The sequence below is a fragment of the Acomys minous genome, assembly GCF_964271855.1.
Source record: "Acomys minous genome assembly, chromosome: 4".
NCBI lineage: Eukaryota > Metazoa > Chordata > Mammalia > Rodentia > Muridae > Acomys > Acomys minous.
This window is the reverse complement of record NC_140486.1, coordinates 11,804,818-11,832,784: the sequence shown is the minus strand read 5'-3', so window position 1 is coordinate 11,832,784 and position 27,967 is coordinate 11,804,818. Positions and strand designations below refer to the sequence as shown.

At 43.1% G+C, this 27,967-nt stretch overlaps 1 protein-coding gene across 5 annotated transcripts; it reads left to right on the top strand.

Moving 5' to 3' along the window:
- Window position 1: 1 nt before the first annotated feature.
- Window positions 2-27,902, top strand: HDHD2 (haloacid dehalogenase like hydrolase domain containing 2). 5 transcript variants are annotated; one of them, XM_084780998.1, is made up of 7 exons: window positions 2-92; window positions 5,921-6,031; window positions 9,475-9,683; window positions 12,861-12,945; window positions 21,733-21,949; window positions 23,921-23,984; window positions 26,597-27,902. In XM_084780998.1, the coding sequence occupies exons 2-7, from the start codon at window positions 5,931-5,933 to the stop codon at window positions 26,698-26,700; spliced, it is 780 nt and encodes a 259-aa protein (XP_084637124.1). In that variant the 5' UTR covers window positions 2-92; window positions 5,921-5,930; the 3' UTR covers window positions 26,701-27,902. The 5 variants fall into 5 exon arrangements, with proteins under 5 accessions (XP_084637124.1, XP_084637126.1, XP_084637127.1 ...); XM_084781000.1 differs by lacking the exon at window positions 2-92 and adding an exon at window positions 113-173; XM_084781001.1 differs by lacking the exon at window positions 2-92 and adding an exon at window positions 146-165.
- Window positions 27,903-27,967: the final 65 nt, after the last annotated feature.

Here is a 27,967-nt window from a genome sequence, read left to right as displayed (position 1 = left end):
GCGGGACTTCCGGCGCGTCGGGACTCTATCCGGGTCGGGTGTTGTGCGCCACAAGCGCCCTGGGCTTTCCAGAGGACGGCGGGCCAGTGAGGGTGAGGAGGCGCGCGCAACCAAGAGGCGGAGGGTTGGGGAATGGCGGCCGCGCCCCTGCCGGAGGCCACTTCTGTGAGCGGGTTGGGGAAAATACCAGCGCCTCCCTAGAGAATCGCGCTGCTGGGCCGGGCCTCCCCGAATCTTGTAGCGGAGACCCGTCCTCTCGGCCTGCGCGTGCGCAGAACTGGTCTAGACGTTGTTGGGGCTCAGTTTCCCAGGGCGGGTGGATGCTATGTAGTAGTCACTTCTACCGTCCTGCACAGTATAATGTGGACGTCAGCAACTCGAATCCCTGGAACTCGAGTTAGAGCAGAATGCAGAAGCCGAGGAACCTTACCCCTAAAGGTGGAAGCCATTGCAAATTGAGTTCGACAAAAGAGGTCCTTGCTCTTAAGCCTTCCCAGCTCAGAGATAAATGCATGAGCTCAGTTGATTTAAGAGTCTCGTTAGAGCGTCCACAGAGGACAGGGCAATGGCTCTCCCACTTACAGAGCTCTGCAGTTTAGTGGGAGATGCCAGCAGGTGGGACAAAGGCGGTAGGTTTTATACTGGGGACGCGCAGACGCAGAAAGAGAAGTTGAAGTTATCAGAGGAAGTGATACCTGAGACCGCACTGAAGGAGGTGGCCAGACGGGAGGAGGCGGGTGAGGGAGGCAGAAGCTGCCAAGAAGGGTGTGGGAGTGAATGTAAATCGGTTGCAGAGGTGGAGGACGCCCTTTGTACACCACTGTTCATTGTTAGGACTTGGGTCTGAGGGTATGGGGAGCCTACAGAACGGCTGGATGAATAACAGTGGTTTCCCAAAATGTCAGGAACTGTACGGGGAAGGGAAGGGAAGGGACGCGTTTTAAATCCAGAGCGTTCAGATGGCATAAAGACGTTGAACCTTCCATGAGAATGAATTCTTTGAAGTCTGATATTTTATCTTAGCTACACACGTTTTAAAATTATGTGCCACAACTTGCATCACACTTATCTTGGTGGGTTTTAAAAATAGCCCTTATCACATCATTATGTGATCCCTTCTCCGCAACCTCAGACACAGAAACCTACCTTTTCTACTGTGGAGCATTTGTTCATGGTGTTTAATACTCTCAGCAATGAAGAAACAGGCTAAGCAGCCAAAACTCTCCAGAGTTCATGTGGGCAGGCTCGCTCACCCTCCTTTGTTCTACTCAACTGCTGCGCCTGCCGGCCAGGAAATGATTTGGGACTGGACTAAGAGAGGAGGTTTGGGGTTTCCCTCAAATAGTTAAGAGGTGATTTTAAAACTAAGATAGTTTTAAAGATAAGAAAAGTCAGGCTGAAAGCTGAAGGTGGTAGGACTGTCTGACCTGCTGGGACCTCCACCATCACATGGCCTGCAGAGAAAAGAGGGCCTTCCAGGTAAAGATGGAAGTGGGGTAGGGGGGTGGCAGCTGCCCTCTGCAATATTTGGGTCAGTTCCTCTTGGTGTAAAAGCAAATGGGCTTTACTTCTTTGCACTGAACAGTTCTCATCAGTTGTTTATGGTTTTTCTTTGCTTGTTTTTTATTTGGTTTGTTTGCTTTTTTGTTTGTTTGTTTGTTTTTCCTTATTCCTGCCTCAGTGGTCTAGCAGTTTACAACTCTTCCAAGAGAAATTCTATATAATTTGTTCAAACTAGGGGTAATGGTCAGTGTTGGTTCCATATCAGAACAAAAAGCTGTAGACTCCCTTTGAAGCCCTTATATTTCTACCCAGGTTGATACTCAGATTTATCACTGCAGTTGGCCCTCCATATCTGCGGGGTCTGTATCTACACATCCGGTCAACTGCACATCAGAACTATTCCAGAAAAGCCAGATGAGGTGGTAGGCACTGGCGATTCCATCACTCAGGAGACAGATTCATGAGTACAAGGCCAGCTTGCGCTGACTTTGTTCTAAAAGTACCAAAAAAGGAGAGTGGGAGGGAGGGCAAGAAATAAAATTGTATTTATGTTAAACAATATGCAGTTCTTGTCATTATTCCCTACAGGAATATAGCAAGTGCACACAGATTCACGTTTTACTGTATTGAAAGATGATTCCAATTATCTAGTAGGAAGAGGGTGGCTGCGCGCAAGTACTGTACTGCTTTCAAAAAGGACGTTCAGATTTCGGCTCCTCCAGGGGCTCTTGGGACCAAGCCCGTGTATACCAAGTGTCCCTTTTATCAAATACTAGTCTCTAAAGTTTCCAAAGAGAGTAGAAAGCCTGGCAGATCTGGCCAGGGCCTAATAGGACTAGCTAAAAAGTGAATGTGTTTTAAAGTTTGACTGGAGCATCTGAGTTCTGTTTTCCCTTCCTCTCACATGTGTGAAGCTCCAAAAAGAGCAGGGCATGTTCTATGGAAATGAGTTTTTTAATGTAGGCTTTTAAATAGCATTACACCTTCGGGTGCATCTGGGAGGATTAAAGCCATCAGTAGTCTCTCTGGTTACTCCCTGGCGCTAATTGGACAGTTGTTTAGCTACAGTTCTTTCTGGTTATGGTTTTCTACTCTCCTGTTCTTTAATAACCTTCAGTTGCCTTTTAGCTGCAGGACAAGGTCTTGCTAATTAGCTCATGGAGATCATGAACTTTCTAGTAGCCCAAACTGGCCTCTTGCTGTGGCCCTGCCACAGCCTCCCAAATGCTAGGGTCACAAGCATACACAACCATATCTTAATTTTAAGGTCACAAAAGGTCAGGATAGAAAATATCCTCATAAAAGGGGGGTTTTGCCCTTGAGGCTTGATTGACTACAGCTTTTCTTTTCTTTTTTTAAATTATGTGCCTGAGCTTATCTGTTTGCAGACAGGAGCTCAAGGGCGTCATAAGAGAATGCCATATCCCCTTGGAAGTGGAGGAAGTGGAGTTACTTGGAACAGGCAGTTATGAGCTGCCATGTGGGTGCTGGGAACTGAACCCCATCCTGTGCAAGAGCAGTCTGTCCAGCCCTGACTGCAACTCTTAATATCCTTTTTTTTTTTTTTTTTTTTTTTTTTTTGTCTCTGTACTCTTTTCCAGTAGATATTTGGCAAAGACAAGCAGACTCCATTTGTGGGGAGGGGTGATGGTATAGAGCAGTGGGTGTCATGTAACCCAGGCTGGCCGCAAACAATATCACTGACACTGAAGATGCACTTGAATGCTGGAGATAGCATTATAGGCCTGAACCACCACACCCAGTGGTTTTCTTAAAATTAATAAATTCTTGTATGGAGGAACTTTGTACTGAATGTATAAAATGACCATGACTGAAATTTGACACCTTCAGACCCAGCAAGACCCCAGGGAAATGCTTACAGGTATCCACAAGGAGACGTGTAAACTGTTGATAGATGTGCTTTGTGGTATAATAAAATAGTAAAACTACAGTTGTTTATTATTAGGAGAACACAATAATAATGCACTTATATAATAGAATATGGTAGTGAAATGAATGTCCAGAGCTACCTGTAGCAACCTACACACATCTAACATGATAGGGGACGATGTAGCAAATTGCTAAGTGTACACTGTAGCTTCATTAATGTATAGCATCAGTCATATAATGTAAGAAGAGGAACTGGGTAAGGAGATGAACAGGGCTTTGACTGTATCTCTGTCTTCAGAAGGTTAAAGAAGGGTAGAAAAAAAAGGATGATTTTATTATCCTTAATACCATTTTTATATTCCTTGCATCCTGGCTAGTTTCCCTGCCCCCCCACCCCCGTGTGTGTGTGTGTGTGTGTGTGTGTGTGTGTGTGTGTGTGTTTTATCAACTTGACACAAGCTAGAGGCATCTGAAAGGGGGGAACTTCAATTGAGAAAATGCCTATAAAATCCAGATGTAAGGAATTTTTTAAAAATTTACTTACTTGTTCACTTTACATCCCAATCACAGCCCCTTCTTTCCTCTCTTGTCCCGCCCTCTGACCCTCTCCCCCTTCCCCTTCTCAGAAAAGGGGAGCCCCGCCACCAATCCACCCCAGCACATCAAGTCACATCAGGACTAAGCTCATCCTCTCCCACTGAGGCCAGGCAGGGCAGCCCACTAAGGGACAATGATCCAAAAGCAGGCAGCAGAGTCCATGTCAGAGACAGCTCCCGCTCCACCTGTAGGGAACCCACATGAAGACCAAGCTGCTCACTGGTTACATATGTGTAGGGGGGCTAGGTCCAGGCCATGTATGCTTTTGGGTTGGTGCTTCAGCCTCTGTAAACTCCATGAGCCTAGGTCACTTGGTAAGGCATTTTCTTAATTAGTAATTAATGGGGGAAGGCCCCGCTTATTTTGGACAGTACCATCCCTGGGCTGGTGGTCCTAGGTTCTATATGAAAGCAGGTTGAGCAGGCCATAGGAAGCAAGCCAGTGAGCAGCACCCTCCATGGCCTCTGCATCAGCTCCTGCCTCCAGGTTCCAGCCTGTTTGAGTTCCTTTACTGATGAACAGTGCTGTGGAAGTGAAGCCTGCATAAACTGTATCTTCCCCAAGCTTCTTTAATCATGGCGTTTTGTCACAATAGTAACCCTAATTAAGACACTATGTAAAGATGAGAAACAAATGGAAAAAATCGATGACTGATAAATGGATTAGCTAATTTTAAAAGAACCTGTAAGTCACCAAGCATGGTGGCAAATGCCTCTGGTGGGAAACAGAAGCCGCAGTAGTATTGTTGCAAATTGGAGGCAAATGGATTCCCCCCCCCCCCTCTCTCTCTGTGTACATAATATATGTATCTTTTTTATTTTCACTATATAACTTGATTTTCCCCTTAAAACTTCCTAAGTCTCAACTGAATCAAAGCTCATTCCTTTTCTTAATCCTATATTTTAAGCCCTCCTTAGTATCTATCTATAAACTGCATTTATTCTTACGTGCTGTGATTCACAGTAGAGATTAAAGGGTTCAGGTATGGTAGCATAGGCTGTTGTCCCAGCTCTTACGAGGCAGAAGGATTGTGAATTCAAGGTTAGCCTGGGAGATATATATATGTATATATCAAGACCTTGTCACATAATTTAAACAAATAAGTATTTAACAACTATGTGGGGAAAAGTTTGCAAGGTAAAGTTGCAGCTTAGAAAATGAGGGTGTAACCTTTAAACCTTGCAACATGGAGCTGGAGGTGCAGCTTAGTTGATAGCACGTTTGCCTTGCATGCATTGATTTCAGGATTCAGTACCAAACACCATAAGACTCATGTCTGGCGGTGCATGACTGGGAGAGGCGGAAGCAGGGGACTCAAAGTCGTCTTCAGTTGGGAATTCAGCCTGGACTGCATAAGACCTTATTTTAAATACACATACATATGTGCATATGTATGTGTGTGTATGTACACACATGTATATATAGACAGAGCTTATTTTTACTATATAACTTGATTTTTCCCCCTTAATAACCTATAAATACTGGCAACTCCTTGGCCACACACACCAATTCAACACATAGCAGTGACAATTGAATGTTTGAATTGTTCATAACCAAAAATAAAAAGACCTTGTTAATGTAGTGTTCTGTCTATGTATTCATTATTCTCATACTTAAAAATAAAACATGTATTATTCACCAGATTTATTCTAAGAAACCTGAAAGTAAGTCAAAGTATCTGTTTTTAGCATTTATCTTCCAACTTTTAAGTCAATTAAAAAGAAAATATATAAAAATGTAAGCATTATCAAAGTTTCATGCATTAAATGTTGGGGTTTTGATTTTTTAAATATTTTTTTTTCCAAAAGAGAAGCAGCTTAACACTAAGCAATATCTTCCTGGATGTAGATGGTATTTTTGATTGCTTACCAGTTTTTAATTGTCCATTGTTTGTTAAACTGTATTTTTAATTTCATTTGCTCTCTCCTAGGGAATGAAGGATGGCAGCACGCCGTGCATTAAAAGCTGTTTTGGTGGATCTCAATGGCACACTTCACATTGAAGATGCAGCTGTGCCAGGCGCACAGGAAGCTCTTAAAAGGCAAGCTATCCTCCAGGTTCAGATGACAAATACGTTTTTAAGTGCCGCTTTACCAAGGCAGATCATTAGCTAAATGGATGGCCTTGAGATGGCGTTCACCAGCTCACCATACGTGGCGAACTGCCTTGGGTTTATCTAGAAGATGTATGCGTTGTAATATCCTCCGAACACTGTTCTCCCTGCCTTTATTAGATTTGGCCTTTAGTCTTTTTCTTCTCCCTCCTCCTTCTCTTGCTCTGATTTTTTAAAAAACTGATAATGTAAATTTGGTCATGAAGACTCAAGAAACTAAAATAGTAATTTAATACTAAAAATATAGAATGAATAGCATTGGGAAAAAATCACATACATAGGCACATAGGCATGCACCACCGCTCCTGGCTCTAAATTATATTTCTGATTCACCAGCTGTAGTACTAAACAAGTCTAGAGATAAGCAGAGAGAACATGGTAGAAGCTCGCCAAGGAGATCTGCCAGCATAAGGACCCGAGTTTGGTCCCCAGCACTCACTTAGGGCAGGTGTGGTGGATCGCTGGGACGACCTGGCTGGCCAGCCTAGCCAAATCCACAAGCCTCAGGCTAATGTCTCAAAAGAGGTAGACAGTGCCATTTGAATGAACACACATGTGCACACCCACCCACATGTGCATATATACACATACGTACACAAGTGAACTGAACATGGATCTTTGCTTCTGGGTGTCATGAAGAAAAATTTACTATTAAGTGTCTTTATCCTGAAAGAAATTAGAGGTTTTCAAAGTCAATGATATAGAATTTAGTAGTTATTTTCAAACCCTAGAATGTTCACTGTGGGCTGTTAATCAGAGCCTCTGGTAACGAGTGTCAGCACTGCTGGGAATGAGGGCAGTAGTTAACACAGGCTTTACCCTTTCTGGTACTTACTATCCACTTAGAGAACCAAACATAAAAATGCCAGTATATACCTAAGCTCATCAAGTGGAGCTGTCATCTCATTTGGAGGAACCAAAAGACAGCCAAGTGACAGCTAGACTTCTTTGACATAATCTCTGAGTCAGGCCTCCCCGGGTCAGGACGGGTGTCAACTGATCGGGCACCATCTGCGAGTAGACTTCCTAGTGCTTGCTTGTTTCTTCAGGTATCTCAGGCTGGTGCTGGGCTCACAATGTAGCCAAAGGTGACCTTGCCCTTCTGAGCCTCCTACTGTAATCTCTCAGGGGCTGGAATTGCAGGTGCATGCCACCCACGCCCAGCTCATGCAGTGTTGGGGAGTAGAGGAACTTAGGGGTTTGTGCAATAGGCAGGCATTCTTCCAACTGAGATACTTCCTCAGCTCTATTTATTTTTAACAGCTAAATTTAATTTTTATTTCCTCCATAGAAAACACTAGAGAAACTGAGCCAAAAATCCATGCTGACTTTCTACAAACTGTAAAAGGGGCTTTATAAAAATAAGTAAAATTAGGCAGAATTATTTAAACTCTCTAGTTCTTTATCTAAGCGATTTCCTTTGTGATTCCGATACTGCTCATAAGGCCCAGAGCTTAGGAGACAAAGCTAAAGCTCAAGATGTCCTGTACATCTTCTAGGTTGAGCGAGCTGGTGTTTGCTCCAGCTGTCTCCCCGCACAGGTTACTTCAGAATCCACTTTAGAACAGACACCACCGTGCCACTTCTCCCAGCACGATGAGCTCAGATAATATTCATTCGTAAGCTGCCAGTCCCACTGAGGAAGGCTGCAGATCTGTGAATATGCTTCGTTGAAACAGCCACTGTTCATCACAGTAAGGCTCATACCTTCAACTACAGACCTCATGTTCAAGATAAAAGCCTAGTGTCAGTACCTTTGTTACTTTTAATTCTCTTAAGTATCGTATTCCTTCATGCATAGATCAAAACCCACACTAACAGTGAGTTCTGGGTTGAAAATGAGGACTGATGGTTCTGCCTGTCTTTAAATCTTTGTGCACGAGTTCAGCAAAACCGCCCATCAGTACTAGGTCTCACTGCTTTGAAGATGACTTTTCTGCTTAGATTGAAAGAAAAATCTTTACCTCTGCTGAACAGTGGCACCTCTGTGCCGTGTGTAACCTGTGAGCTTGCCACTCTGCCAGTCAGGAGATGGTCATTGTTCTCGCTGGGGCACTGGCAGATTCCCTGCCAGAGACTCTCCCACTGGCACTGCCACTGTGGTTTCTGCAGAAACAGACAGACAAGGGAAATTGAGGGACTAGTTACGCAAAAAGTTGAGATTTGGTTTTTTAAGCAAAACTCATTAAAACTGATGTGGTTATTCCACAGTAACACTCCTTTTTTGGATAATAGCCACATTGAAGTAGTCTGTTTCTTTTGTGAGATAAACTACCAAGTTTAATGTGTTTTACTGAAAAGCTACCACATGGATATTCCAATGGTAATCAGGATTACAGTGAGTTACCTAATGGTACAAATTTACTTAATGTTCTTTGGGTGCATTCTTACAACTCTCTTCTGTTTTATTTGCTTACTTTAAATTGTGTCAAGTACTTTTATGCCTTGTAGCCTTCTAGGGAAGACATTAAAAGCCACAGGCTAATAATATAAATTCTAAGTTATAGCTAAATTATAATTACTTCTAGATTTTGTGTTGAAACACTGCTGAAGCAAGAAAAGAATATTTTAAAAGAAGGCTAGAGTCACTAATTATTTCTCTGAAATCATGCCAATTTATTATCAAAACCAGATTATGGAATCACATCAGTCCTCTGTGGAAGCAGTTCAAGAGGAGGCAGGGCTTTGCAGTGTAGCCCTGATTGGTCTTGAACTCACTGTACAATCTTCCCATTCTTCCACAAGCTGCTGGGTCTAACAAGAAAACCACACTTGAGCATCTCTGAGCTGTCAGTAGTTCCTGTTTACAAACACAGTGAGTCACTGGGGTGTAGCATCTCACTTTGGTTTTTAAATGTCTTTTCTTCAAAATTACTTTCACAGACCTCTAATAACTGTAGTGCCCTCAGTTCTTTTACTGAGGACAGTAAAACACTATACCAGAACCCAGAAACCCTGTCATGGCCCCACTGCTACCTAGCTAAGTAAAGTTGGGAAGTTACTTGCCTCTGTAAGTCTGTTTTGCAGTGTTGCATCAGTGGATAGCCTTTAAGATAATGCATCTCTCTGACCCTGTGAGGACAGTGGCATTTCATTTCCTTACTAAACCCCTCAGCAAAGGGCAGCTGAAGTCCAGAAGGCCCCACAAAAATGGGTATAGCTTTCAAAGTTTGACATTCCAGCTTTTGGAGGTGAAACACTGCCCACAGGGTGTGGGTAACCTGTAAGCATTCTGGGAAGATTAAAAATAAAAATTCCCTTTGTCTAACAACAGTGACCTGTCCTCGTGCCCTAACACCTGGTCAGCTTAGGAGGCTTTAGAGAGCAGCAGGTGAACACTGCCTCTGCACTTCTGAACTTGACTTTTCCAGGTTACGAGCTGCTTCTGTGATGGTTCGGTTTGTGACCAATACAACGAAAGAGAGCAAGCAAGACCTACTGGAAAGGTTGAAAAAACTGGAGTTTGAGATCTCCGAAGATGAAATATTCACGTCTCTGACGGCAGCCCGAAACTTAGTTGAGCAGAAGCAAGTCAGGCCTATGCTGCTGGTTGATGACCGTGCACTGCCTGACTTCACAGGTGAGAGAGATTTGGAAGACACTGAAAAGAGATTCTTCATATAGGGATTCCTGAAATCGTGCAGAAGAGACATCTACTCAGATTTCTCTGTTGTTACTGAAATAGTCCACAAAACCAAAGCAACCTTGTCCATAGCAATACAGTGACTTCTCCCCAACACTTAGTCAGCAGCTCTGCCACAGTAGGAGCCGCTGTAGGCTGGAACATGGAAGCCACCTCTGCACCCCTGGGTTCGGATTCTCCAGGTACCTGCTGTGTTAATAGAGCCTGAATTGAGTTGATGTTTCACAAACCTTTTGACCACTTTCCACAATAAGAGACTCACTGTATAGCGGTGTGGGTGGGGTGTGAGTGTGTTTCTATGTGTTCATTACTACTTTCACTTTGTGAGGTGTGCTGTATTATTTGGGTTGTTTGGTTTTTAATGCTGCATAGATCATTCCAAATTAATAATCTGTTGGTGAATCATGAGCCATGTTTGTTTTTTTTTTTAAGATTTATTTATTTATGTATACAGAGGTCTGCCTGTATGTACTCCTGCAGGCCAGAAGAGGGCACCAGATCACATTATCGATGTGGTTGCTGGGAATTGAACTCACAACCTTTGGAAGAGCAGTCAGTGCTCTTAACCTCTGAGCTACCTCTCCAGCCCCATGAGCCATGTTTTAAAAGAAGAATTATTTTGAATATTATAATTCTTAATCCAGGATGTGCTCTCTTAATGTGGTTACGTGAGATAAATCAAGGCCTTCTTAAAAACAGATGCCATTCTAAATAGTGCAAGTATTCCGTAATGAGCATGACATATTTTTCAATAGAGTAAATTGTTTTTACTTTGGAAAAAGTAACTATAGGAAAATGTTCTGAGTATCTGAAGCTTTGCTGCATTGCTTTGTTGCTATAGATGATTCTTTGTGAAATGACACAGTATGCAAAAATAGATGTGAATATTTTGATTGTAATACCAGGACCCCCAAACCTGTACTAATAGGAGATATACCAGTGCAGCAATTAGAATTGCTACTTATAAGAAACAAAAACCAACTTTAACTGAATTTAACTGAAAAATAAATGTATTACCATCCCAGAAAGTTTTGCAGGTTGTGTAGGTCTTCCACTAAGTGTGCCTGTGAGCAGTGACAACCCAGTGCTCAGACTGTGGTGTCTGCTGCCATTTCCCTACTCCTGGATAGGGCTTGCCTCCCTGCCAAGGAAGGCAGTAGGTGAGTCTTACTTGGTGCATCATGTTAGTAAGGAACCTACTGAAGACCTGATGGTGAGGGTGTGTCCAAAGAACAGTAGAACCAAGAAGATGGGATAATGTGACTATCAAAAACAATGATGTGGTTTATAACATACCATACAGACAAGAAGCCCAGTGATCAGCCACACTATTCCCAGGCCACGGCTGGAGATGGGGAGGGTGCTAGCGCCTTACTCTGAAAAGTGGGACAAGTGCTTACTGTACTTTTCCAATTAAACTGTTTTGGAATAACCAAATATTTGATAAAATTAAGTTCTTTAAGAGGAATCACAGATAGAAATGAGAGAATTAAACAGCAGCACTTGATAAGCCCTCAAGAAACAAGTGAAAATATCGATAGATTTTTAAAGCATTAACTGCAAGGGTGATGTGACCTTCAAACTGGAGGGGTCTAGGTACTTGTTCCTGCACTCCACTGATCAATCTCCACACCAGCAGAAATGGAGTAACCGGACCTAGTTTCATGATGTGATATAGTAAGAAGTTATAGTATTGCCTGTGAAGTTGACTGCTTAAAAGTTGGATATGAGCCTGTTCAGACTCCTAATGTCCTGTGGACAGGTAAGGTAGAGGGTAAACAAACAACTTAAATGCTACTACAGAACCAGCCAAATGCTAATCAGCCTCAGCACAGGGAATGTCAAACTGGCCACACCCATAAGGCCATGCCACTCTCACTTCTCGTTGTGTAAGTTCACTTCTGCTCCTTGATGCAATTAGACACTAACCCTGAGGAAGGCCAGATAGGCTGCTGCCACGAAACCTGGTACTCTGGTATTCTCTGCCTCTGCCTGTGGGATGCCACACAGGCCAGCACGTTCTCCAGTTAACAGTGGGATGCAGCACAGTGTGTGAGCGTATTCCGTCATCAACATAGATGTTTCTGAATAAACTGAAGGCTAGCAAACTAAGATTCAAATCTGATTTTTCCTTTTGGACTAGAGTAAAACAGTATTAAAATCCTAGCTTTTCTGATGTGGTAGCAGTAAGTTAGAATTAGGATCTAAAAGCAGAATCCTTCGTCAGGGCTAGAAGAAATCTTGTCACTTGGTGACGAACTGTACCTCTTGAAACGCGTTGATATACATGAAAATAACCAGTATATGTGAGTCTTTGAAGAAAATGAAAATATCTTTACCAACGTTATCTCTGCTTCAGTAGTAGATGTGATAAAAAGAATGAACACTAAAAATACTCAGTTCTCACTGTAGGCAATTATTTTAGTTTGTTCCCTCAGCAAACTTTAACAAGTTACTTAATACTCATGGCAATTAGTAAGAAAAACAATCCAGAAATGGGTATCTGAATGCAGTGCTGGGCAAAGGGGAATTAGCATATGCGTAATCCACAGAACTTGCAATCAGGCAAAAACTATGAAGGTGAATATGTTTGTTTGTCATATCTGAAGTCCTACTGTTAGATGCTAAGGCCTTAAAACACACTTTAGCATGCGTGAAACGAAAAGATTAGGAAATGATTATAAAACTGTAGAATTCTGCACAACAGTGCTTTCTCTATCTGTCACACATGTGCCAATTAGAAGTCTAATTTCCCTTGCTGCTTAGAATTCTGTTCCCTCATCAGTCACTGTTGCTCTGATAAAACTCAGTTATGTACTCCTGGTTGTAATCAGTAAAGCATTTGGAAACCAGAAATCACTAGAATTATCAGGTTACAGTGTTCAATTCAGGTATTCAATAGCTATAACAACATATATGAAGAATACGGGAAGATATTAATGTCTCTCTCTTCTCCCTCCTCTCTCTACCCCACCCCTTCTCTTTTTTCCTTTCTCTCGCTTCTTAAACTTCCAAAATGTACTTCAAATTCATGGTGATAGCTAAATGTGTGCATATTGGAGATTTTGTTACACAGTGTGACAGCTTTAAAGTCTCACTTTTTTCCATTGCCAGGAGTACAAACAGGTGACCCCAATGCTGTGGTCATAGGCCTGGCACCAGAACATTTCCACTACCAACTTCTGAATCAAGCATTTCGGTAAGCCAGCCACCTTTCATTTAGTTATATGTTCTTTTTTTAGTTTCTTTTTTAGATTCTAGCACATAAGATTTTGTGTTTTAATCTCTGACATCCTAGATTTTACATGAGGATAAACCTCTTAAAAATCACTTTAGAGTCAACATCAAATAATATTAACTATCTTGGGGTTTGGTATCGTTTGTTTGTTTGGGGCAGGGTCTCTCTATGTAGCTCTGGCTATCCTGGAACTCTGTGTAGATCAGTTGGCCTTGAACTCTCAGAGATCCATCTGCTTCTGTCTCCCAAGTGCTCAGGTTAAAGGCGTGTGCACTGTGTTACATTTATTCTCCCCCTTCTGTGTGTGTGTGTGTGTGTGTGTGTGTGTGTGTGTGTGTGTGTGTGTGTGTACACACGCATGCTCACCCACACATCTGCATGGAGGTCAGAGGACAGCTTTCAGAAGTTGGCTCTTTTCCATTTCACCGTGTGTGTCCTGAGGATCAAATTTAAGTCATTAGGCTTGTAGCATGAACCTTTACCTGCATCATCTCATTTTAGTTTTGTTTTTCATCTGGATGTTGATATGTGATGATCATTTTTCCTCTTATTTGTAGAATCAATATTCTAGGACAGGAATTAATAATAAAATTATAAGTGGAAAGGATGAAGTACTTGTGGTGGTGGTGGTGATGATGATCATGATGGTGATGATGATGATGATGATGATACTCGGCATTTTCCACCAACAATGCTGGTCACTGAGAGAAAGTAGCATCCAGCTAATCAACTGAAAACAATGGTTGTGATTCCTCCTCACTGAGAAGCCAGGCTATGAAAAGAGTGGAGTCTCATAGTGTTTTCAAAGAATTAACAGTGAGTGCTAATGAAGGACTTCCCTGGAAAAGTGACTGCAAAGTGTAAAGATGGAGATTCAGGGAGTGTCCCCATGACTTACTAAGTCGCTAGGTCAGAGTGAAGAAGAGTAAACCCAGAAGACTGTCAGACTCCGGCCTCTGCATGTAGATGGAGCCCTGCCTTAGTAGTGAGGGGCGGCTGGAGACAGACATGCAACCCGTGAGGCAGCCAGCTGGGGATACTCCGGTGCTTTTGGCAGACACATAGCTCAGCAATGCTGTAAATCCAGTGTATGCATGTGTTTAGCCTGTACCAACTCCTGCAGCTTCCAAAAGGGAAAGTATGGACTTGTTTTCCTCTTACTCGTTCCTTACTCGTTCTCTTACTTCCAAAATACATTGGACAGAATTTGCTTACAAATCTGACCTGGAGAGAGATTGTGATTTTTTTTTTTTCATCTTTTTATTTCTTGGCAAACAACTAACCGGTGTGATTTGCCTTTGTATTTACGACAGGTGAGTATTTAAAATATTACAGAAAGATTTATTGAATTAATTTACAAAGAAAGGCCAATGGTTTGGTAGAGGACTAGGGATGTAGAGTGCTTGCCTACCATGCACAAAGCCCCTCGTCCACTCCCAGCTCCTCACAAACTGGGGATGGTGTGGCATGAATTTGTAATCCCAGCACTCAAGATGGAGGCAGAAGGATCAGAAGGTCAGTCATCCTCAGCTGCATAAAACTCAAGGTCAGCCTAGGAAACAACCAAAAATAACCAAACAAACAAAAGAAGGTAAAACAAACAATGGCGCAATAGTATTTTAGGACACTATTTTTAATTTTTCCTACTGTATGAGGACATATAAGAATCACCCTAACACATACTTAATTTCTTGGTGTGTATGCCGTGTAAGAAACTCTAATTAAGCACAGTAGCAGGTTACACGTCTCACCACATTGTTTGCTGTCCATTTTGGGAAGTGCTCATCCTTGTGTACAGTCTGAATGGGCAGGAAGTGCAGTTTGAGGGCAGGTGTGCTTCTGTGCTCGTCGTCAATGAGAGCCACTACTGTCGGCAGCTCTCGTGCTCACTCTGATGCTCACGCCTTCTTTAAAATTCATCTAGTCACTGCCAAATGGTTTGAGATCATACATCACAGTATATGGTATTAAAATATCTTTTGTTTCACATATTTTAATTGTCCAGCTTCAGTTTCCTGGCAGATTGTCTGCCCTCCTTTTGTAAGGCCTCCGACCATATCAGCATTGGGGTTTATTTGAAGTAGAAACCCTGCATTGTTCCTTACTCCTGTTACTTTTATGCATTCCTCCAGCCACAGATTTCAAGAAGAAGCTATTGATTGATTTTACTGGTAATTTGGGAAGGACATATTTAATAGGAAGTTGGGAGGTCTCTTTTAAATGAATACTAGACTCAGGGTAATAAAAATATATGTTGACATAACACTGGCTTTGTAATTGCTCGGATGCTGTCTAATTAGTACACTTTCCTAACCATATTGATTTTTTCAGACACCACATTTTAAAGCATTGCAGTGTACTTCTAGGTCAACTCTAATTTCACAAATGCACTTAACAGCTGTATGGAGAGTTAACAAAGATTCTAGGTCTTGGCCTTGTTTGCATATTGATGTTCCCACAGAGACTGTGCCTTCCAACCAGTGACTGCAGCTGTTTGGAGTATATGTGGCAAATATGGGCATCACAAATGAACCACCGATTAAATTACTACTCACGTTGATGATGAGAATAAACACTGGATGTTAAAGCCCATTGTATAACTGCCTTCACAGGCATTACGCATCAAGACAGATGCATCAAATTTCATCTTACACTGCTTCATCCCTGTTATGTTCTTAATGAACTGGCCTCTCTAAAAATGCATGGCACATACATACATATGTCTTACCTGCCTGAGTGAAACTGAGAATAATTTTAAAGAATTGATTTGGGGAAAGGATGTAATCCAGCTGTAAAAAATAGATTTCATCTGGGTTTGTTTTCTCTAAAACATTCAAACCTAAGAACTTGTGATAACTTCTTTCCTCTTCACTTAATGCAAACTATGCAGGAATAATTAATGTTCCACTATTTTAGGAAGTAGAAATTACCAGTACATTTGATATCTACTACAAATGCCCCGCCTTACCCCGCCCCTGCTACCACCTTGGTACTCACTGTAGTATTAGAATCATGAATTTTGTACTCTGTTTTCATGTACCTCTTTATCAGTAACACATATATAGCTATCCCTAAATGGGAAAAAAAATTATTTTTTTTTATCTTTTATGCTACTTCTTCACCAATTTCCTTACTTTCCTAGAAATACTGTATGATTCATTAATATTAACATAGCTCTATTTTTATGGTCACAACATTATAACTAGGTTGGAGTAAAGCCTATTTCTCTTATGATCTTAGCTAGAAGCCCAGTGTTTGCACCTTTAAGTAATGGACCAATTGGAAGGACCACTACATAGGTTTACTTAATCTACATAAGACTACTTAATAATCTAGCCTGAACCTAGTATTAATAAGACTAAAAAATATATCCAACATGAAAAAAATACTCAACATGAAAATAATATGTTTCTGTTGTGAAAAATTATAAACACACAAGAACGAGTCAACTAAATCTATCTGCTTCTGCCACCTGAAAAGAATCAATATCAGCGTTTTAGCACACACTTGGTTTACTTATTGGTTTCTTGCACATATTTGTGTGTAAGAATATCACAATTCCAAAGATGCAGGGTATCACAACTTCCATAGGGGAAGCCTGTTTAAGGAGCTTTGAGGCTTCACTCATGACCTCGTTTCTGTAATTTTCTTTCCTGTTACAGGGTCTGTGCATTCTCCTAAAGTTGACAGTGTGCAGATTTTAGTACTTTTGGGATTAGAGAGGTTTTCTTTCTTTCTTTCTTTTTAAATTAAACAATTGGGGTTGACAGACTGGGGTTCAGCCATTAAGAGTACTGGGTGCCCTTCCAAGGGAAGATCCAAATGCAGAGGTCCTTTACAGGCACACAGGCAAAACTAAAAATACATGTAAATAATCTTAATTTTTTTATAGTTCCATAAATTTATATAAAGAAATGTCACCATTTTTACCTCTGACTCTGCTTTCTCACCTTCCTCCTTCTCCCACTGAAACCCTTCTCCCCAGCCCTCTGTAATGGAGGGCTGCTCACTTAGGGGCATGCCTTTTTAACAGCAACAGAAATCAGGTTTAGGGCTCCAGCATATCTACTTATGAATCAGAAGCAAATACAAATGGCGGGTGAAGATGAGCAGTGATGGCCTCTGTGAGTACTGTTGGCATGTAATTCCTGAATCAGAGTGCCTAGAGCCCTGGGCGGGAGAACTTTCAGAGTAGTGTGGTACCAAGGTCAAAGCAGACATGTCCTGTGGGGCTCTTGCATTTTTGAAATGGCTGTCTGATATGCGGTCCTAATTAAAGTCCAGAAAGGGTCAGCGTGACGGCTGAGTAGATGAAGGTGCTTGCTGGCCAGCCACCTGAGTGCTATCGCTGGAACCCACATGGTGGAAGGAGAGAGCCTCCTCCTGCAAGGCCACAAAAGGAGTTAAAGCTTTGGACATGAGAAATGTAGAAAGCAGAACTCAGAAGATTTTAGACACCCGTGTAACCTGGACTGTGTTCACAACAAAGAACTTTTCTTGTACCCCAGATGTTCCCTTTGTCAGGCAGTGATGCGCCTCCTCCATGTAGCCCCTGCCCTAGTGTCTGTCAGTGTATTCAGTTCCTGATGGTCACATGAGTGAAACTGTGCATGGGGCCCTTTCTGGTGTTGCTGGTTTTGAGATGTACCCATGTCTGACAGGCGGCCGAACTTCACTTTGCCTTGCCCGTTCTCGCATTGTGTAGTGTAGCATACTGGATGAGCTTTCCATGCCTCTTTATCTGGTTCCTGGCCTCTTGCTTTGTCCCCATTTTGCTGCTGTGGACTCTTCCACGTGTCTGTGGGGGACATACACATCCATTCTCTTGGGTATGGACTTAGGAGTGAAGTTGCCAGAGAGTGGAGCAGGTAACAGTGTTAGCCTTGGTCAGTATTGCCAGTTTTCCCAGTGCCAGCTCCAAGTCATACCTTCTCACTAGCTCCACTTACTCCACATTCTCCCTAGTCTGTTGACAGTCTGCATGTCCATTTGGCATTCATGGAAGTTTCTTAATGAGCTTGAGTTTATTTCTCTGATGAGTAATGTTGGAGAACTTTTCATATGTTATTGGACATTAGAAAGCTTTTTTGATGTGCCCATTGACATCTTTGCTGTTCTGGTTGAGCTGTCTCTTGTTCTGATGTACTGTGTTGTGTGTACCAGTCTCAGTTTCCATAGGGGACTGCAAGTGTTTGAGCTGCACTGGATTTGCCTTTGTGCTCTCTATTAATGTGAGAGCACAGAGTTCTTCATTTTGATGGGGTTCTATTTGTCAACAGTCTTCTGTTCTGCCTAGTGAATCTTTATACATCAAGGTCATGAAGGTACTATGCTTTCTTCTGCATACTGTTTATTTGCTTTTAATGATTAGGTATAGGATCTGTTTGAGTCTTTATGACTCATATGAGGTAAGAATGAGTGGTTGAGGGAGGCTTGAGGCAGGGGCTTCCTACATATTCTCCTTGGCACTGAACTTGTCTGCCTCAGCCCCCTTGATCGCCTGCCTCAGCCCCCGAAAGCTGGGTTATGCATGTGTATCACGATGCCCAGGGACAAGTTCTTATCTTATTATCTATTCACTTGTTCCAGAAACATTATAGGGACCTGCTCTTTCCCCAGAGAAGTAGCCATGTGCCTTGCTTGTTTCTGGACTCTGCTGTCCACACTGCCATGACTGTTGTACAACAACTTGGCTGTGCTCCATCCTTTGCACGTCCATATAAGGTTTAGAATCAGCTTGTTAACTTCCCTTTCAGGAGTTCCCTGGCATTCACTGATACTTTATTAAATATATGGATTTGCATCTAAACAATAATGCATCTTCCAGTCTATAAGGTGTATTTTCATTTATTTAGAGTTTCACTCAGAACCATTTTGTAAGAGGTACCAAAAATACAGGGAGGAGTAAAACTGACATTTTGGGGATTATATTCCAGCAAGGAAAACAGACCAACCACAGGCGGGCAGAACTACCATGCCAAGTGAAGAGGAATCTGTTTATTCTGAGGAGGAGGTTGGGAATGCTCGCTTTGACGTCCTGAAACTTAACCTCAGACCTGTCAGGTGGGCAGGAGAAAGCTCTGTTCAGGTGGCATCTGCAAGCAGGACAGAGTTTTAAGAGTTCTCCCAGGAAATGAGAGTGGTCGGTGTCTGAACACTGTCAGGACACCGAGTGGGGAGGTGGCTGGAGCAGCCCTGGGTGAAGAAGGGGAGGATCTGGACTGTGTGGCCTGTATTTCTTATCGCCTGCCTGCAGCGAAAGCTTATTAAAGAGTCTTAAGTGGGAGGGGACGTGCACCTTCCTGTTGCCTGTGCAGTGGGTTGAAATACTAGGGCACGAGACGCATGCAGATGTGCTGGAAGGCTGCCGTGTCATGTGCACGTCAGAGGATGCTTTGAGAGACTTTAAGTTTTGTTTTGAATGAAGTTAGTGGGGTCGGAACATGGAGATAGTGGGAGAGAGTGAGAAGTTCAGGTGTTCTCAAGGGTTCCTGGCTTGAGTCACTGGGTGAGGAGTTCCTTGAAGTGGGGGGAAAAAAACAGGCAGAAAGCTTTGAGGGACTGGGGTGAGAGACTGGCTAGTTAGGTGTTGGGGTGTCTGATTCAACCGTGACCCATCTTCAGTTGGAATGGTGACAGACCAGTAATGGCCGTAAAGAGTAAAGTTACTTGAAAAGATGTGTGAGTATCTAGATTACCTCAGAGTTCTGATGCTGGTTCTGGCTCTCCAAACAAGGCAAACTGGGCTGGGTGTACCATACTCCATAGCTTTGAGTGGTGGCCATGCAGTCTGCTTCCGGGCAGCTGTTGCTGTATTGCCTTGGGTTTTCTGCTGTTACTCTGTTCCCCAGCTAGGACTTTTTAGTTCTTTTCCTTGCCAGCCTAAAATTTACAGCCAAAGGCTTTGGTAACAGCCCTTCTTGTTTTTTTTTTTCCTTTGTTTCTTATGCCACAATAAGTTTATAGTTAGAAAATTGTAGATTTCCTGCTGACATGTTATTTGTAGTAATTGAGGTAGAAAGCCACCCTCTGTTGCCTACTTAGTGGATGGAGGAGCGCTGAGACTATGGAGTAGCTGCTTTTAATGCAGCTATCATTTCTCTTGACACAAGATTTCATTGTATTGTCCAAGCGGGCCTTGAACTTGAGATTCTCCTGCCTCTGCCTCTACAGAGGGAATTCTGGGAATATAGGTGTGTGCTGCTACGCCTGACCCAGTTTTCATATTTTCTGAAAAATATGTAACCATAAAAGGTGTTTAAGGCTGTACCCTGGAAAACATTTACTTAAATATGCTTCAGCCTGTGCAAGATCCAGTGAGACCCAAGCTGAGCAGAGAGCTGTAGCAGCGAGAGCTCGCCTTCCCTGAGGCTCATCAATCACGATGATAGTTCCATCCCAGTTAGTACATAATAAAATACTAACCAAGCTAAATCAAACGAGTTTTTAGCTTAGCTGTGTAAGTAGAAAGCAGTTTTGAGGTCTGTTGTATACAGTTCCATGGTGCAGAAGCAAGTAATGGGACGGGGAGGCAGGGCTAGGTGAGTCATCCTATGCTAAGTCGCTGCTGTCACTGTGGCTCTTTAAAGCCAGCAGAGGGACTCTGCAGGCGCAGTCCTGGCTGTGAGCAATTCGTAGTAACTAACAGTAAACCCCTGTAATCGTCCGGCATTGGTTTTTACTTAATAAAATATTTAATCATAAATGTCTGAATTCTGCATCTCCCACAGGAAGTTATTTCTGTGCCCACTGACAAGAATAATTTAGCAGTTTCATAGCTGAGCGCTTAATTACTCATAATTGTGAGGGATAAGATGTGATGAATTCTTCCTCCATGGACATACTAAATATTTTAACTAAGTAGATGGCTTAAAGTAAATTAAGCTGGTGAGGTCATTTATTACATTGGTTAAAATCAGATTAAGTAATAATATCATGTCTCAAATTCCATTAGCCAGTAAGCTGAGTGTGATTTCCGCTGTTTGACTAAAGCTGCATTGCTGGGCGAGGTGGCAGGTTTTAGGGGTGGGTATGAAGTTTGTGGAGCTTGGCAGTGTTGCTGCCTGAGTCACTGAAGCTCCCGAGCTGTATGTAGAGCTTGTTCCTCAAACTACTGGGAGGCCCTGTGCTAGGCTTGGTGGTGAGCCCTCCTTTCAGCTTTGCTAGTGAGCACTTCACAGTGACGCCCTGCCTGGCTTGCAGTCACAAGGCTGTGTGAGGAGGCTAAATTACTAAAAGAAACTAGAAAAATGTCTGTTAAACTTCCCAAGATAAAAAAAAAACTTACATTTTTAAGTGGAGGAGACAGAACTGCAAGCGCTCCACACGCGCGCTCCTCCATCACGGCAGCAACAACCCGATGGCGTCTTGAGAGGCTCGGAGCCCCCTGCTTCCCATTAGGGAAGGCGAAACAACTCGTCTCATTAAGTTAAGCCTCTTCCCTCCAGTGCCTTATTTAGCTTTAGTTCTCTTAATTCTCTCTCCCTGGTGATTTGGGCAAAGTGTCTGAAATCACTAAAGGTAAAAGGTTGAAGTCATCCCAAATTTAATAATCTATCACCTTTCTTTAGTGTATCCCTGTGCTATTCCCAGCAGTTCTCTGTGAATTCATTAGAAGACAGCAAGTCATTAAAAGTTAATAAGAAACTATTTGTTTCTGCGAATGTGAATAGAACCACTTTCTAAGTCTGACATTTTTCTCAGTCATAAGACTCTTTCAGCCTGTCTCCATTTTCTCTGTCACTCTAGGTTACTGCTGGATGGGGCCCCTCTGATAGCTATCCATAAGGCCAGATACTACAAGAGAAAAGATGGCTTAGCCTTGGGACCAGGACCCTTCGTGGCTGCCTTAGAGTATGCCACAGACACGAAAGCCACAGTAGTGGGAAAGCCAGAGAAGACATTCTTCCTGGAAGCATTGAGAGACACCGGCTGTGCACCAGAAGAGGCCGTCATGATAGGAGATGTAAGTAGAAGAGCCAAAGAGATGTCCTGAGGTGTCTGTCATGCTTGGGGAGACAGCTTCAGATCCCTGCTTCCTGTAGATGTTCAGTGGTATTCTTGTAAAAATAGAGATTTTGTGTCTAACATGTCTTCCTAGTGACTAGAGACATGTATGTGAAAAACTATTTATACTCCAGTCAGTTAAATGCTTTATGTACCCTGCTAAAGAAAACCTCAATACAGATCTCAAAAAATGTAATATAACTTATGCAGAAAACAACCTATACCAAAAGAATTCTACCATTTTTGCCTTATACTAATGAAAGAATCACCCAATCAGTGTGTCTAGTAGCTAGGAATACTGACCACATTAGCTCTCTGAGTAGTGGGGTAGAGCCTGAACAAGTGGAAGCCTCCAACAGACACATGTGTGGTGAGCACCCTGCTGTTGTCTTCGTGACCTGAGCAGGTATCACGTCCTCTGTGTGCTGTGTGTGGTAACTTGGTGTGAATGGTTTAGTTTAGCTCTAAGTGACAGCATGGCAGGATGGAAGCAGCCGCTCAGACTGTCTGTTCAACCCTAACTCTACACATTAGGACACTGAAGGCTGCAGGGGTGGGTCTCCTGCCTAGCACAGCTGCTCCACCCTAACTTTCCACATTAGGACACTGAAGGCTGCAGGGGTGGAGACTGAAGGCTGCAGGGGTGGAGACTGAAGGCTGCAGGGGTGGGTCTCCTGCCTAGCACAGCTGCGTGCAGACCAGGGTTTAGATTCCCTCCTAGTTTCTTAGTCCATGGTGGTGAAAGTGTCACAGTCCCCTGGTGTCCCCTTCTGCTTCTTCAGTCACCCACTAAAGTCGATAGAATGGTTATTGAGCCTTACTGTAGTTTGAGAAACTATGCTTTTTGTTTCATTTTTTTTTTCTCTTGGCATTCTCCCTGATTTTCCTAGACAAATGTGTGTGATAAGTTAATTATTTGGGGCTGATAGGATGGCAGGAGGGAGAAGCATGCGAGAAATGTGCTCAGCTGCATGCAGTGGCCATTATCCAGGAGAAGTGGGTCCCCTCCTTTCTCTCCCCAACTCCACTCTTCAACAGGGAAAATTTAGCTGTGTTAACATAAAAGGACTTTGGTAGACTTTAAAGGAAGATTTTGGTATTTGGGAAAATCATTTCCAAGAACTATTGTTGAATAATAGTAATTTTTTTTTTTAAAGAAACAAATTGTCTTCAGGCATGATCTAAGTGAGTGTGCTTTCAAACATGAATTGGCAAGGTTGGCTGTTTTGATGCTTCTTCCAGGCCTCGAATTTTTAGTTACCCCACATCCACTGCCAAAATTAACTAAGTATATGTTGGCTGGGTTTCTGGTCTAGGGCAGTTTTTAAAGATGGAATTTCACTGTGCTGCCCAGTTAGCCTCAAACTTCTGAGCTCAATCAATTGTCCTGTCTCAGCTTCCTGAGTTTTGAGACCACAGGTATGTGTGGCCGCACCCAGCTCCAGCAAGCATACTCATGCCTGTCTTGAGTAAGATTTGGTCCATGGAGCTCCTGCAGATTGCTCTCACTCCCAGATGGGAAGTGGATGCAGACAGTCTGCTTACATAGCTGCCTGACCTGATCCTCGCTGGCTGCAAGGACTTTAAAGACATTATGCCACAGAAAAGTTACCATGTAAGTCTGGTTCATTGATTGTGTGCAGCTTGATAACCCACTTCACAAGGATGCAGCTTCCCATGATCCCCTTTAAGACGACGACAAGCATGTGAAAAGCATGGACACTCATCAATGTGCTCTGTGTTCACTTACTGGGGCTTCTGCCCTGATGTTCACCGTCTGTGTGGTGATGCTCCAGCATGGTTTCCTTCCCAGGAGTGAAGAAGACAGGCAGGGCATTATAGGTAGTCAGCGCAGCCCAGTCAGTCCCTGGTGCTATGTGTGGGTAAGCTGAGTAAAGACTCTGGACTAAATGTCTTTGTGTTTTTCCAGGATTGCAGGGACGATGTTGGTGGGGCTCAGAACACCGGCATGCTGGGCATCTTAGTCAGAACTGGTATGTGTCTCCTATATATGCCTTTTCAAAGATAGGATGGAGCGGGGCATGTTGGCTCCTTTAACCCAGTGCTTGAGAAGCTCAGAGTGGAAGGTTGCCATGAGTTTAGGGACAATGTTGCCTGTGTAGCAAGTTCCAGGCCAGCCAGAAGGCACCAGAAGGCATATTCTCTCTCTCTCTCTCTCTCTCTCTCTCTCTCTCTCTCTCTCTCTCTCTCTCTCTCTCTCTCTCTCTGCCATAAGCAAAGGGGAAATGAGTTTAGGATTCCAGGAAAAAGCAGTAAGGGATGCGCTGCACAAGGCTGGAGCTGGAGGCATTGGGATACTTCCCAGAGGGGACCACACTGTGGACAAGTCACTTTTGCAGGTTTTCCTAGAAATGTGATTCACAGCGGTTAGGAAGAGGACTGGGTCATAGTGCTGTGAAAATAACTCATTTTGTGTGGGCTGGCCAACGACGAAGTTGATCTCAGGAACTGGTCCGCTAGACTTTATCCTACATGTTCACTTTGCATTTTTAAAAGTATATGCAGAAAAATATTTTTCTTGTCTCTTAACTTCTGTTTTGGTGATTGAAAGTTTAGGGGACTGGGAATATACTATAGCTCAGTGGTAGAATGATTGCATGCACAAAGCCTGGGTTTGAACTTTAGCACCATAGAAAAACAAGAGTTTACAAATTCTTTACACCAAAGTTAGTTTTCTTCACATTATCTCAAGTTTAGAAAAAAGGAAATGCCTTCTTTGGGCAAATACAGCTAAGTCAATATTTTGACAGCAATGCAGTGGTTAATTGTGCAGTGTCTCGGTCTCAGCTCTGTGCTGACGAGTTGTATAAGCTGGATCAAGCAAGGACCAAACATAAAGTCACAGAAGAGTTATTACAGGAGAGTGACTATGGACATCTGACCTCTTAAGAGCTGCTTTGAGAGCCAGGCAGTGGAGGCTCATTCCTTTAATCCCAGTACTTGGGAGGCAGAGGCAGACGGATCTCTGTGAGTTCTAGGCCAGCCTGGTCTACAGAGTGATTTCTAGAACAGCCTGGTCTACAGTGTGAATTCTAGGCCAGCCTGGTCTACAGAGTGATTTCTAGAACAGCCCGGTCTACACAGTGAGTTCTAGGACATTCAGGGCTACAGAGTGAGTTCTAGGACAGCCTGGTCTACAGAGTGAGTTCTGGGACAGCCTGGTCTACAGAGTGAGTTCTAGGACAGCCTGGTCTACAGAGTGAGTTCTGGGACAGCCAGGGATACACAGAGAAGCCTAACAAACAAACAAAAGAGTTGCTTTGAGGCTAGCAACAGAAAAATGTAGATGGTTGGAAAATGTCAGACTAGGCCCTGTGTCAAGTGTGTAAATGCTTGAGCTCATGTGTGGTCCATTTGGAGCCTTGCAAACAGTAAAGTCCATAACTTCAGAATTGACACAGCATCTCTTCAGATTCTCTGTCACCTCCTACCCAGGAACATTACAGCCCTATGATTTAAGCGACAAGGAAGCAGGGGTAGCTACACCCATCCCCCCTTTGTTTTGTTTTCCTTTTCCTACCTTGAGGGAACCCACTATTTTTGCTTTTGGCTATTATTCCATGAGTGTTTCCTTTTTTAGTTCATATAACTAAGGACTTATAGCAGCCACCAAAACTGAATCTGTGCTGTGCTGTGAATGGCCCACCTGCCTTGACTCACCTGCTCTGTTTATTGTCGGCAGCCTGGCTTAGCACTCAGGAGGCAAAGAAAGGTGGATCTCTATGAATTCAAGACCAGCCTGTCTACAGAGCTAGTCTAGGTCAGCAAGGGCTGTTACACAGAGAAACCCTGTCTTGAAAAAAAACCCTAAAAATAAACAATAGAGGTCATAGAAAAGTAGACAAGAAAGGAGGTAAGTGCAGAGCGGTCCTGCAGGCCCGCTACAGGCACCTGCCATGCTCCCTCTTACTCATTACTGAGCGTGGAGCCTGGCTACCTTCTCTTCTTCCTCCTTCCTCCTCACCTGCCTCTCCTTCCTCTCTTCCCTCCTATCCATATTTAAAGACATATTTAGGGAATGTGTACCACGCACCATCGTAATGCTGGGTGCTAGGAATCCATTAGGGTGTGGAGCAGACAGCATCCCTGCTCCCAGAGAAGCTGTGAGACGGTAACAAATGGGCAGCTGCAGGCTGATAAACACTAGAACAGCTGGGTGCTAGGAAGGAAGAGGAGATTCAGACATGCACTGGTCTAGTAAGGGTGATGAAGGCCCCGGGACTCCAGTGTCACAAGTTAGGCAGCACTTGGCACCTGGCTTATATCCGGTCTTGTTTTAAAAAGCATTGATTTAAATGGTCGGCCCACCTTCAGGACTGTAGGTCAGGGAGAAAATAAGCCCGTGATTTGAAGGAAATCTTAACTGTCAGGTAACCCTGTAGCTAGAACTCCTCATTGTGAAAGACCTGAGGCCTAGAAAGGGATGATGCGACAGTTCTTTCCTTGCCTCCCACAGTCTCAGTGAAGGTGCTTTGGGGAGAGGCGGAACCCCTGGTTCTCTGGCAATTGTAGGGTGCTCCTGGGTGTGTGTGCCCCATGGCATCCTAGCTGTAGCCTTTGTTCATTGGCTTCACCTTCATTTCAGGGAAATACCGAGCAGCAGATGAAGAAAAGATTAACCCACCTCCTTACTTAACTTGCGAGAGCTTCCCTCACGCTGTGGACCACATTCTGCAGCATCTCTTGTGAACGGCCTGTGCTGTGAGGCAGCTCCATCTGCAGCCTCCATTGTCTGGACCAGACCGATCCTTCCTAACACAGTGGCATCAGCAGACAGCGCCATCCAGTCGGACCCTCTCATTATGCATTAATTAGGAAGAGGGTATTGAGTTGCAGCCAGCCCAAAACCTTGCTAATCTCTTTTGTTTTCTTTTGTAAAAGAAGGGACTTGAAGAAAGGGAGAGCTGAGATTTCATGCCATTCCTGTTCAGATATTCATCAGGTTCACTGGGCTGGGAATAGAGGAAGGTAGTTCTCACTTTCTCTCTGCTAGAAATGAGGGGCATTTTCTGTGGCTGTGGCTGTGTCACACAGGGATGCACAGAAAGGTGCATTAGGCTGTCCTCCGGATGCAGAGTCAACTGCAGAACGGCAGAAGAGCCACAGAGAAGCAAGGCAGAGGCAGCATGGCGAGTCCTTCAGTGAAGTTGCTTTAACAGATGTGGAAAGCCAGATCTCCCACTGTATTCCCAGCACAGATGACTTCTTTTTCTCTTCATTAGCCAGAGATGACTAATTTAAATTTAGAACCCAAATTTAATTTAAAATAATATTTCCATTAATAACCTATTCATTGCAGATACCTATTATACTGTGTAACAGTTGTTTTGGAAATTTTATGTAAAATTAAAACTATCAGTATTTTACAGATGTTTTAATTAGACATTGTTATTAACAGGAACAGTGCAGAAACTAAAATCAAGCCTTTAATGTCTTATAGACCGTGCATTTTTGAAGTTAGTGTCCACTGGGGACCTATTAACTGTACATTTGCAAGATTTCATTATTTTTGCCTCTGACACTATGGGAGAAATCTTTTAGAAACTATTGGGACAGATTCAAGCTTTTATGTACTTCTTACTACAGTTGTAAAATGAGATCTCGTCTCGGCGCTGGATTATTCTTCTCATGTTAAACCCACCCAAATGAAGGAAACTACGTAGGTAATGATTTTCCTGGTGCATTTGCATGCTGTGCTAATCCGAGGCCGTGGCAATTGTTTTACAGGGCTCTTGGGCACTGAATTATTAGAATGTAATTGTGCATCATTGCAGTGCTCACCTTATTGAGGCGCACACTAATGTTAATGAGCTTCAGGCTCTGATGCTTGTTTAGAGATCAGCTCTGCCTTGGATGGAAGGGAACAAAGCTAAATAAATGTATTTTAGTAAGTGCTCTGTTCTTGGTTTTGCAAATGTCCAAACTTAGTGCTTATATGCTGGCAAGTGCAGATGAC

Coding starts and splice junctions, on each gene's coding strand:
- HDHD2 (XM_084780998.1), top strand. CDS start 5,931: ATGGCAGCACGCCGTGCATTAAAAGCTGTTTTGGTGGATCTCAATGGC. Junction 9,684..12,860: donor TGCACTGCCTGACTTCACAG/GTGAGAGAGATT, acceptor TTCCATTGCCAG/GAGTACAAACAGGTGACCCC. Junction 21,950..23,920: donor AGGCCGTCATGATAGGAGAT/GTAAGTAGAAGA, acceptor GTGTTTTTCCAG/GATTGCAGGGACGATGTTGG.